The 11,836-nt window shown below is 40.9% G+C and overlaps 1 protein-coding gene across 1 annotated transcript in view; it reads right to left on the reverse strand.

Moving 5' to 3' along the window:
• EPB41L4B (erythrocyte membrane protein band 4.1 like 4B) overlaps positions 1-11,836 on the reverse strand; it is a 172,003-nt gene that overhangs the window by 47,169 nt on the left and 112,998 nt on the right. The window contains exon 19 of the mRNA XM_017739074.1: positions 10,373-10,498. Coding sequence (XP_017594563.1) covers positions 10,373-10,498 — 126 coding nt within the window. The remainder of the gene's footprint in view (positions 1-10,372; positions 10,499-11,836) is intronic.

Raw genomic sequence — 11,836 nt, forward strand, 5'->3', positions numbered from 1 at the left:
TCAGTCATGGACTTCTCAGACTGTGACATTTGCACCCTGCTACATGAATAGAAGGGAACTGGAATGGTCCCATGACAGAGGGATTTTTCAGAGTTCAGTAACTGACCCACAGTAATTTGAGGCCATAGATCCAGATCAAATTAAATTTAATGTGTCAGTCTAATCCTCTTAAAAAAGGATGAAACAGATTTCTTCAAATCCATCAAATCCAAATCAAAGGATTTTGCAGACATGTAAAAATATTGTAAATGTTATGTAAGACCTTCCACTTCCATTCAATGCTAATTTATATATTCCATTTGAGGGTACCCATAAGAAAAGAAAGCTGAGTTTCTTCTATATCTTAGCAACAAACTAAAGGAAAAATATCATAGGGATACTCAGTGCTTGGGGAAATCGTCCAAGCTGTGATAGTTTTGGGTTTGTTTTCCCCTTGTGATGGAGGGAACAAAACCCTCATTGCCACTTCCCAGATCATTATTTACCAGATCATCAGCCATGGTGGGGAGAGACTATTCCAGCTTGTACACACAATTAACTGTATTGGCAATTAAACTGGAACCGCTGGAAGCCTGGCAGAAAGTGAACTCTGTTCTGGGCTTATTCCAGCCCAGGCAAGTACCTGAGGTGATGGGTTTGAGAGCATTTTGAGACAAGTCCCTTAGGAGGAAGTTCATCCCTTCCTATTAGAGTTGTTGCACTTTGGATATTGATACCAAACCCACTATCAGCAGAGAGGAGACCCTCTGACCCCATCAACAGGTTTGTCCCTCTCCTAGGGGACTAGTTTACACAGAAGAACCTGGTTTACAGCTAGGTTACATGGAGGAGAACAGGACCAGCAGTAGGAACTGAAGAAGCTCCACTGCAAAGTAGTGCCCTTACATCTTTGGGGTTAATCTCCCTCAGGCAGAGGTTTCCTCAGTCCTGCACAAATGCTCCAGCAATTAAGGAATCAGATAAATGTGGGACATAATCACACCACAACCATCATTGTAACTCAGCCACCAAACATTTTGCTGCTAAGATTTTCAGTGACTTAGTGTCACCTTATGAATCATTTTGGGATCAGGAGTGCAATTTAAAAATTTCAATAAACTTGTGGCTTTAAGAAATTCAGCTCTGCTTTAGAAAACTTTTTTTACTGGTTTTCTAGTAGCTCTGTCTAGCATAATGTTTATTCAAAATCTATTGCTTTCTTGAAAGGACAGAAAAAATTTTTTTAAGGACTCAAGAGAAAGTATTGAAAATCATTCTTTGTCGGCATAGATGAGCAGTGGAAGCAATATTTCTTTGTGCTACAGAAATTATAATGCTTTTTATAAAGCTGTTTGGTTTCTGAAAGCTGTAAACATGAATCCAGCTGTCAGAAACCTAATACAAAGTCTCTTCTTCCAAACTGATGTCTTAACAGCATTTTATTGTTAAGCCTGTCAACCTAGCTGCTTATTATGTGTCAAATTTGTTACTTCTTAAAACTATAAATTTTAGTTTATTCTAATTTTCACCAAATTAATTAATCTGCATTTTAAGATGCACTTGAACACAACAATAGAAAAGAGATTACACAGATCAAGAATGCAATGCAGGGGCTGGGACCAGTAATGAAATTATTAAAATTCCACCTACTTAAATGCTATAAGCCATGGATCTCATTAGCCAGCTGAGAGAGGCTTCGCCGTGTTAGACCCTTGGTTTCTTCTCAGCTCTGTGATTACATTACTGGTCTGTCTTCTCTGCATTGGAAGGCTAAGCCTGCATCTCAAGAAGTCATATATTCCTAAGCAGCATGACCAGCATTCTCCATCAATGAGGAATTTCTCTTGGTACTAATTTTCTGCATTATTACTCATGCTCTAGAGATCAGAAAAGACTCCTGTATCCACAAGTAAGCACTGCAGAGCAGTGAGCAAGTAATCCTACTCTAAACGGTAAGGAGAGAGGGAGCATACAGAGAAATGGGGGGCCTGAACAGCCTCAGGTGGTGAGGCCTGCCCTCAGGGTGCCATGGGCAGGTACAGATCGACAAGGATGGGCTCATTCTTCTCACCTTATGCCTGTCCTCCCTATCTGTGGAAGAACAGGCATGGGAAAATATTATACTTGCAAACCCTTCTGCAAAGGGCTTCAGCTGTCAGAAGGTGTACCACCCTTGCTTCAGTGAGGGCTTGTTGGCTTTTGAGTTGTTTGTGTTTTTCAGAAGGAGGTCAGTAAGTCATCAAGTGGCAGCCTGTTGCTTTTATCTTTCTTCTTAACACTGCAAGTCACACTCACTAACCACAGAAGGACTTCCTCAGCCTTACTGAAAAGATGTGAATGTAGAACAAGGGTTATACTTGCAGACAACCCTTACAATATAATTCCCAGATGGTTTGCCTTCATTTGAAAACAAATGCATCTGCTGGGGCCAGGATTTGTGCTTCCATTGCAGGATGTCTTCCAGCAATGGAGCAAGAGGGTTTAGGCAAGGGTAGCAGGGGATGCCTGGTGGGGAACGTACGTAGAGAGCTGGGCAGAGGCTCTCACCCACTGAAAGCCCAGCACTATGTAAGAAATACAGAGGCAGAAACAAAGCATGGAGCTGCTTAGATCTTAACTAAGGAACTTTCTCCCCTCCCACAGAGGCTGCTGCTCTGAGGGAAAGATTTCAGGGCATAGCAGACCTGGAAGACTGATTTATACAGAAGCAGATTCATTTAATAATTACCTAAAGAGAAACAGGCTACTCTTCTGGCTACCAGACTGCAAACCAAATTAAAAGTTGAAACATATAATCCATCCACACAATGCCATTCTCTTTTTTTATCTGCATCAGGCCCAGGGCAAACAAAAAATCATTAATGTTCTGATTTCATATGCCATTAACTTTCTGGATGGTGGTAGAAAAAAAGGGAAAGAATTACTTTATCATTTTCAGCATTACTTTATACTATTTAGGGACAAGAAGCATGACTGGGCAGCAATGCCATTGTACTGGCTCTCTTCACAGAGGATTGCTAAGAAATATGAGTTCCACCAAAGGATGAAAAAAGGAGAAAAGTATCTAAGTAATATCAGATTTTGCCCACAGCTCTCTAAGCGATCTACCAATGGGCAGCCTGGAGTTCTCAGACTGCTTTTCAGTCAACACCTGAGCCCTGCTAATCCCTGCTGCTGTCTTGACAGCCAGGTCCTTTGGAGCCTTAGAGAGGGGGTGATTCTCCAGGGATGCTACACCAGACTCTGCTGAGCTTTCTAGACAGGGTGGGAACACTTTCTGGCCCATGGGAGTAATCCCATGCACAAATTCATAAATCCTGGTGGCTGGATTTGCCTAGTGAACAGCAGCTCCTTTGATTTTCTTCTGAAGAAAGAGTTAGCCCCACGACAGTGGAGGAAAGAACCTTAAAATGGGAATTGGTTGCACTAGGCATGTACCAAAAGGGAAAATACAGTAAAGACAGAACTCTAGGTGCAGCCATCTGTGATTTTGCCTCCAGTGGGGCACTGTGCAAGGCAGTCTGTGTTTCTCATGCCTCAAGCAAGTGCCATGGGGAGCTAGTGCCATCTGTGTCTCTCCTCCATCACAGGGGGCATTGCTGCGGCTCTCACCTCTACTGATCCAAAATAGGAATACCTCGGATAAGCAAAAGAACTGCATGATGGATCAGATCACTGCAGCCAAGGGGGAGTGTGAGGTTCTCATCTGAGAAAGACAGGGTCTAGAAGGCTCATAGGAAACATATGATGGCTCTTATTTAGCAATTTCACAGAGTTCTCAGTTGCAGAAAGGAAGGGTGAGGAACACAGCTTTCACATGTTTGGAGATCTTCAAAGGTAAGGAAGGAATGACTCTCTGCAGGGCCTTGAAATACTTCTTTATCTTGGTTCTTTATGAATCTGTAATGATGCTAAGGAGGCCTGAATCATATTTGATTTTTCAGCTCTTTATCAACACTTCTATCTTTTGTCAGCCATGCCAAAAAATGTTGGCTGATCTCATCAGATAATAGTGGCTAAGGAACATGTCATCAGGAAAAATGTTCTGCCAAGGTAAACCTACCTTGGTGATTTCATATGTCAAATGTAACTTTTCAGGCAAAAAAGCATGATGTTTATGTCTCTTGGGAACAGACTACTATGTTTTTTTCCCTCTGAATGAGGCCTGGCACCATGGGCTCTGGCAGGGCTCTTACACATCAAGGCCATTAACAGTACTTGTCTCATCATGTACTGGCACTTAGAGACATGCCAGAGAGGAGACACAGCTGAAATACCCTCAATGTGCTCTCAGAGTCTTGTGACACCACTGCCACATTTGTATCCCAGGGAATAAACTGAAGCTCTCATCAGTTCCCACATTCTGTTTACGTAAATCCTCACTCCCCTTCTGTACCTCCAGCAAGGCTGCCACATCATTTCCTCAGTTCCTACTCTGATTTTGAGGTATCATTGCTGACACACTTCTAATGAGCTGCCATGTATCATATATTTATCACACACAATCAAATATTGTATATATACCTGTGGCACCATCAAATTCCTGTAGCCTCACTTTTAAAGTTGAGCAAACCTGTTTCTACGTAGCAACTGAACACAGAGAATTTGAAGCTGAGCCATTTTTAAATGACATTGTTATGAACAATTATAACTGATGCAATGTTACACTTGCTGCTGTTCCAGTTGAGAATCCCAGCGCAGTTGCTTCTTTTTACCTAGCCTGAAACTTGACAGTGAGTTTATTGCTCATCCAAGTGGGTGACTAACAGCAACAGCTTTAGCAAGGAAGGCACAGTGTACATAAGGAGCTGTGGAAGCTTCCCCCACAGCCTGAACACCTCAGCTGTGACCTGTTATACTCACATAATTTCAGTTCTGATCTCTGTGCAAAGACTGTCAAATTGTGCAGTAGCTCGGTGCTGTGAATAAGGATGGATGGAGGGAGGGAGGAAAGGAGGAGAGGGAAGCAAACTGCACCTAATTCATGACAGAAGGAGCCTGAAATGCTGGAAAAGCTGATCCTTTCAAGGTACTTAAGTCAACATCTAGTGAAACCTAAGAATTCCTCTGGGGATCCAGAAGGATTTGTTTAAGTCCTATTATAAGAAAGATCGCATATGATTATAAATCCTCAAGTGTCTTCCCCTCACCTACTCTATTTTCATTCATGACCTGATTAGGGTTTGAATCCAGATCTCCTTAAGTGAATAAAGCTCCAAAGACCCAGCTTACATAAAGACAGTGGATTTTTTCTAGAAATACATGGCAAAAGCATCTGGAGTTTGAAGATGACAAGTCCTTACACTGGAATCTTTCCTTAAAGGAGACAGAACACTAAAAAAGACAAAGAATCGTCAAAAATGTAGCTATGACAGACTAGCACTGTGGATCACCTCACTTATGCACCTTTTCTACCATAAATAATGCATAGACCCCACTCTCATTTACACTGCAGCCATGGCTTGCATCTGTGTAGAGAGCACAGGATGACACGGTATCCTGCATGACCTGAGGTATTTTCTGTACCATGGTCCAGTCCTTTCCTCAAGGCAACTCTAGACAGCACAGGCAACCTGCTCTTACTCACGTATTTGCAATACTTAAGGCAAAACGACATGATACTGGGCCTGTACTTGTTTCTAGGACAGGGAGGAAAAAGAGAGATGGCTATCGACTCTGGCCTAAAAATTTACATGTGTATAGGCTTGTCAAGAAAGTTAGTGTGTGAAAGGAGTTACAGAACTGAACATCCCTTTGTTCAGCCTAAATATCCCTTTGTTTTACTGAGAATCAAGGCAGGGGAATCAATGGCTGGGTAACCCAAACCTGGCTGACTGAAGATACCTCTCCCTGGCCAACAGTTTCCATTGGGGTTGAAAAGGGAGAAACAAATGGGATTTTTTATGCTCTTTGTAAGGAACCCTGCATCTCCAAACCACCTTTTCTCACCACTTTTTTTCTCAGCAAACAACCCATAATGTTCGGTGAAGAACAGCTCAGTAGTAATGTCACCTCTATTTGTCTTCTATAAACTGCATTGCAAAAATGTACCTGCAGAATGAGCTTGGCCTTCCCTTGTCGGAGACAAGGGGAAGATGCGAGTGATGCAAAAATCAGCTGTAGTAGAAATCTGTGAGAAACGGGATCCTTCCCTGTGCTAACCTGCTAGACACACATCAACCCAAGGATTTAGGAAAGCCTGGGTAACAGGTGCAGAATACAGACACCACTTGTGGATGACAAACTACTAGAACACAGCACACACTGCCTGCCAAAATAAAAAGCCCTGCTGAGATAGCTGTACATTTGGTCAGGAGCCTGTGCTTAATTTTAAGGATAATTGGGATTTGTCCGAAGCCAAACTGGATATAAATAGCAAGTGAAAGCTGCAAGTATCTTTCTTTCATCACTTGGGCCTTGAACTGTTTGGCAAAAGGGACTCTTTGTGATACTAACAAGTCATTTCTGCTCAATCACAGCATATCAGCACTGACTCATGCAAGCTGCAAAGGGGTTTTAAATGCCAGGGAGAGCTGGTCTTTTGTATTCTGACAGCTCCTTACTGCTGCTTTATACCACTCCCTCTCAAATGAAGAGTCTGGAATATATGCAAAAAAAAAAAAAAAAAAAAAAAAGTTCATGATATGTCAGTTGCTTCACAGTGTTTAGGGCTCCCCTGGAGCTTAATTATGTGGGAACTCTGACATGTAGTCTGTCAGCTAAAAGGTGGCAGATCCCTGTGGCACAGTTTGAGAGGTGTGTTGTGAAACATTACTCATTTGCTCTTGCCCTACAGGTAACTGTATGGCATGTCCTGCGCAAACCACAGGTTCCCACAGCTGTGTGTGGGTTCCTCGAGTTTCTCACCTCCCTTGTCCATGGCAGTCAGCTCCTAGATCCAGCTTCCAGCATCCCCATGCACACTGCAGCTTGATTCTACCTTTAAATGAGTGGCACATAAATATTCCCATCTTCACCAAATAAAAAAAACCAACCCTCACTCATGTTAGTTTTCTGCTGCTCTATAACACAAGCAGGACGAAGTGATCAGCACCATAACCTTACAAATTTTCAGTCCCTTGAGTCAGGGCTATAACTATGGGAGATGTATTGTCCCCTAGGAATGTAATAAACAGCTCTTCAGCACAATTCTGAAATGAAGCAGCACAGACACAATATTCCAGAATATATTTTCAAATGTCTAGCACCATTTCCCCTGGTTTCATTCTGTAAATCATAAGAACTGGAATAATTTATTTCTAAGGCTCTCTCTTGTGTTGGTGCTTAGCTGCCATAAAAAAAAAAAAAAAAAGAAAACTACAGAAAATTTCTGTCCCAGCTTGCATTTTCCATTTGCAAACATTTACTCCATTCTCCGAATTAACAAGGAACAGCTTCTTCTTCTACTACATGCAGGAGGTGCTTTCATAAACTTGTCACATCCTGATGTTAGTAGCATATGGTATTGAAAATATTCCTACTGCTTGAAGGGAGAGCTGTTACAAATATTTCAAGCAACAGTTTGTTAATTTTGGATGCGATCCTATAGTGCACCAATATTTTTCTCATGCTTTTAAACCTAACCATAAAATGAAGATGGTCCATGAAGTTTCAAAAAGGATGAGTTAGACCACAGATTTTTGGGGCCCTTAGAAGAACATTTCCTTTCAAATACCATGTGCATAAGACAGACTGTTTCTTTCTTTCTCCTTTTACAGATTGGAGGAGCAAATCCTCTTTTATTTTTTCTGCTTCTTCTTATTTTTTTGTGCTATCACAAATTATGGGAATAACTGTGCTCTACACGAGGAAAAGCAAGGCTGCCTTGCTTTACAGCTTGAGGAATATAGGCTGTGCCTTTGAGAACCTAGATATATTTCTTGCTCTGGCTGCCTAGTAAATTGAAATATGACAGTACAAAAAAGAAGAGATGAGAAATTGGAGTGTTACAAGTAAGGCCAGAAGGCAAGACTTCTCGGGGATGTAATATAGAACTGGCATCAAAAGACAGAATTGGGCAGAGGATAACATCATTAGTCCTCCAGATATACTGAGCAGCAAGATATGTCAGATGGGGTCAAAGAGGGGCAGGATCACAGCCCTGGGGGAATACATTGAGTTAAATAGTTGTCTTCCATGAAGAAAACTATTCCTTCTCTGCTCCCTCGAAAGGCTTCTGTGTCTCTCAGCAGGGTAATTCCATCCCAGCCCACTTTCCCCAGAAGATGACTGAACTGGCACTGGGAAATGGCTTAGCTACTGGTATTCAGCTAGTTATTTGGGGGACTGGGAGCAGGTAGAGAAGATAACTGGGTGATTTTATGGTATTTGATATGCTGGTTTATCAGGTCATCCTGTAGCTGCCTTCCCTTCTCCCGTCTTCTAGATGATAGATGTTGTGTTTCTACTGATTCCTTCACCATGAACACTTTTCCTACCCTTTTCAGTGCTTGTGTTGCCATAGCTTCTTACTGTAACAGCTGATCATTGCCTGGTCTCTGCCTGCTTATTTTTGCAATGTATCTGAGAAGGGTGATCTTTCATAATTGACAGGAGGGGAAATCAAGTGCAGAAGAACTCATCTCTAGTTACACAGGCAATTTTGTAGCTAAGCAGGCAGTTGAATGAGGATTTCTAAGATTAAGGTGACTTCCTAATTTACTGGTTATAAATTTTAAACCATACTTTGCCAACACTGAAATCTTCAGAGATTTCAATCTGAACCATAAGCAGTTATTTTTCCACGATGTATGCTACACTGCAACAGTCTTCTTTACTTTCCTTCCCCCGAAACAATAGGATTTTTCTCACTGAGGCCAAGTCTACAGACATCTACTTAATCCAATCTGACTTTTAGAGCCTTGTGAAAAACAACACAGGCAAGAAGGAAGAGAGGAATGCTCAGTTTGCTCTGAAAGTTACTTATGACACAGCAGCAGCTAAAGAATATGGTTATGGAAGAAAAAGCAACCCAGGATGGCTTCCCTTGGACAGCCTCAGATGGAAAAATTAAGGCCGGGCAGGTCAATTGAGAGATGCATACATCAAGCACATTTCCTATCTTGCCTTAATAATGTTGTATTCTGAATGCAGCAGCACACACTGCTTCCATCCTCTAACTATCCAGTCAAACATCACTATTAAGCATATTCAGAGAAAGAACAAATATGAGAAGTATACCATGACATCCTGTAGAAAAGGCACACAGGAAAAACAGAGGGTAAACCCAAGGGGAGATATATGCTACATAAAACACAGTTGATATAACACAGAATTCAGAGAGGTGAGGGAACTGCTTTAAGCAAAAACTAAAAGAAAAAAAACACCCAAAAACTCCTTCCTCCTCATGCTGCCAGATTTACGGTTTCTGCTATTGAAATCTAGGGCAGTCAGAATAACCAAATTTTGATACTTCCTTAGATCTAGCTAGACCAGATGTAATCTAGCTCTCAAATGAAAGATCTGCCAGGGAACAACAAATACACAAAGCTGATTGGTAACAAAGTCATTTGCAGGGCAAGTTGGCCTGGTATGTTATTGTGAAAAGAAACAAAACAATGGAAATACCAACATAATTTGTGTTCAAAGAGAATAGTGTGCTCAAGAATACCACAGGAACTGGGGATAAGAATTATAGCAATCTTTCTACCTCTATATTTGTTCCTAAAACATTGTATTTGGCTTTATTTTTTGGTTCTGATGGCATTATCTTTTGTCCACAAATTGCACTTGAAAACAATGACACATTTTAGGTTTCAATAGATTTACCTCTGATTGGGAAAACAATTTTTTTTACAGTCATTCTATTTTAGCATCAGTTTTCAGTTGCATGGCATCATTAAAAGAGTGCTTTTGAAACAGGATGTATCTAATGTAAACACTAACCAAGCAGTGAAAATAGAAGCTTAAAATTTAGTTAAAAGCACATGAACAAGTAGAAAAACATAAGATTAGCTATATTTCACACTCAGATATGTAAAGCTAATCCCCTGAAATAAAGGTTGAATCTGTATATACTGATATTATCACTGGAACAGTCTTAACCACAGTGTCCATGAGTAGTGGGTAGCCTCAGAAAACTCCAGAGGTTACTCCTTCTCAGCTACAAAGTAAGTAAAAGCTACAGTGACAAAACAGAGATTTCCTGAGGCCATCTTTCCTATTTTCTCAGCCTCTCTTGGATGTATTAATCACGTCAGTTAGGATAAATTTCCTAATTCCACCATATCAATCATTTTGAGTTACCTGAAGAAACTGCAGAGCAGCTAGAGAACGCTATGTCAATGTGCACACTTGACTAAAAATAAGGTGCTTCCTCAGGAACGATGTGATGTTGGAAAACTGGTGAAAGCTATGCCAAAAAGAAAAAAGCAGAGTATTAAGCACAGATTACCTGGGCACCTACTCTAAAAGCAGCTTCCACTTGAGCTTTGAGGATGTTGCACTTCAAATGGTCAGGTACAGATGAAGGTGACACAGGGGCATGAAGAGTCTTTTCCGATACCTTCTTGTCTTCAGCCTGTATTTAATAAAAAAAGCAGTGACATATATTAGAAAGATAAGTTCATAAAATGATCAAAGGTTCAATTTTTACTTGTAATAACTTGATTCAGCAATACTGGCTAAAACTTCCATATTCATACCCTGATAGATACATCTTAGAAGTTTTCAAAATATTTAATGACTTGATACTGTTCAAGTATCAAGTCATTATGTTCAAGACAAGAATAGCCCCAGGGAAGCCTGAGTAATAGAAGCAAGAAAATGATGTGGAATGAAGATACATTAAAAAAGCCCAGCCAGGCCCTGGAGTGGTTGTTCAAACCTGTGATCACTCTGAGGAAGCAAAACACTGTCTCAAAATATCCCACAGCAGGCAGAAGAGCAAACAGCAAAACTATAGTGACCACTGGCTTTTTACACCACCCTTAAAATGCAAAGCTTTGCAAATTTAGCCAGAGAAATGTGAAGGAATCTCCACTTAATTACAAGCTAAGCAAAATCTCCTTCATCAGAAAGAAAATAAAAATCAAGAGAGTTTAAACATTGCTGATGGTGTTTCCACTTGATGTCAATCCTTTACCTACGCAGCAATCTGAATCAGAAATTTTGGCCTCAGGACAGCTAGTTTAGTGTCCTGTTCAAACAAGACCTAAAGGTTTTGTGCCTTGAACAAACTATATACAGCAGAAATGCCACATTAATAAATTTCCCAAGCAGAAAAGGAAAACAAAAAGAAAGACAATGTAATACTAATATGTCAACAAAGAGGGCATGAATGAGACCACGATTGTAAACATGAACTCTTAAACAATCCAACTGCAACGTGTTACATATTTTTAGAGAATAATTGGGCCATGGCATAACAGCCATTGCAAACTTCCCTATTCTTCCTGGAAGTGAGCCTTGAATTACAGATGAGTAACAGCCTAGATTGTGCATTCATTTTCTGCTCTCATGGCTGAGAAGGGTGAGTGGTTGTATACACCCAGAGAGAAGAGATATGTAATGCTGTCATTCAGATTTCGGCCCAAACAGGTACAAGGCATCAGTACACCAGGTCCAGTGATCCTTGAGGCTCACCTCTGTCAAGCATTTCAAGACAGAACCAATCATTTTTTTGCCACTGAAATTACCATATGATTAGCCCCTTAACTTCAAAATCTGTCTCCTTTATCCTTCCTTCTGCCCTCCCCCACAGCATCCCACTGGCTGATGGTAACTACAGTCTTACTGACTCTTTTCTCAGGTCCTCGAGCAATCACAAATGGGAATATCAAAATTTGGGGGACTCTTTCTGCAAGTGGAACAAGTCACAAAAGCAATTGTGTTGCCTGAGGAAACTGTTCAGTAAACA

Source organism: Corvus brachyrhynchos, unplaced genomic scaffold (assembly GCF_000691975.1).
Source record: "Corvus brachyrhynchos isolate BGI_N302 unplaced genomic scaffold, ASM69197v1 scaffold7, whole genome shotgun sequence".
NCBI classification, from domain to species: Eukaryota; Metazoa; Chordata; class Aves; order Passeriformes; family Corvidae; genus Corvus; species Corvus brachyrhynchos.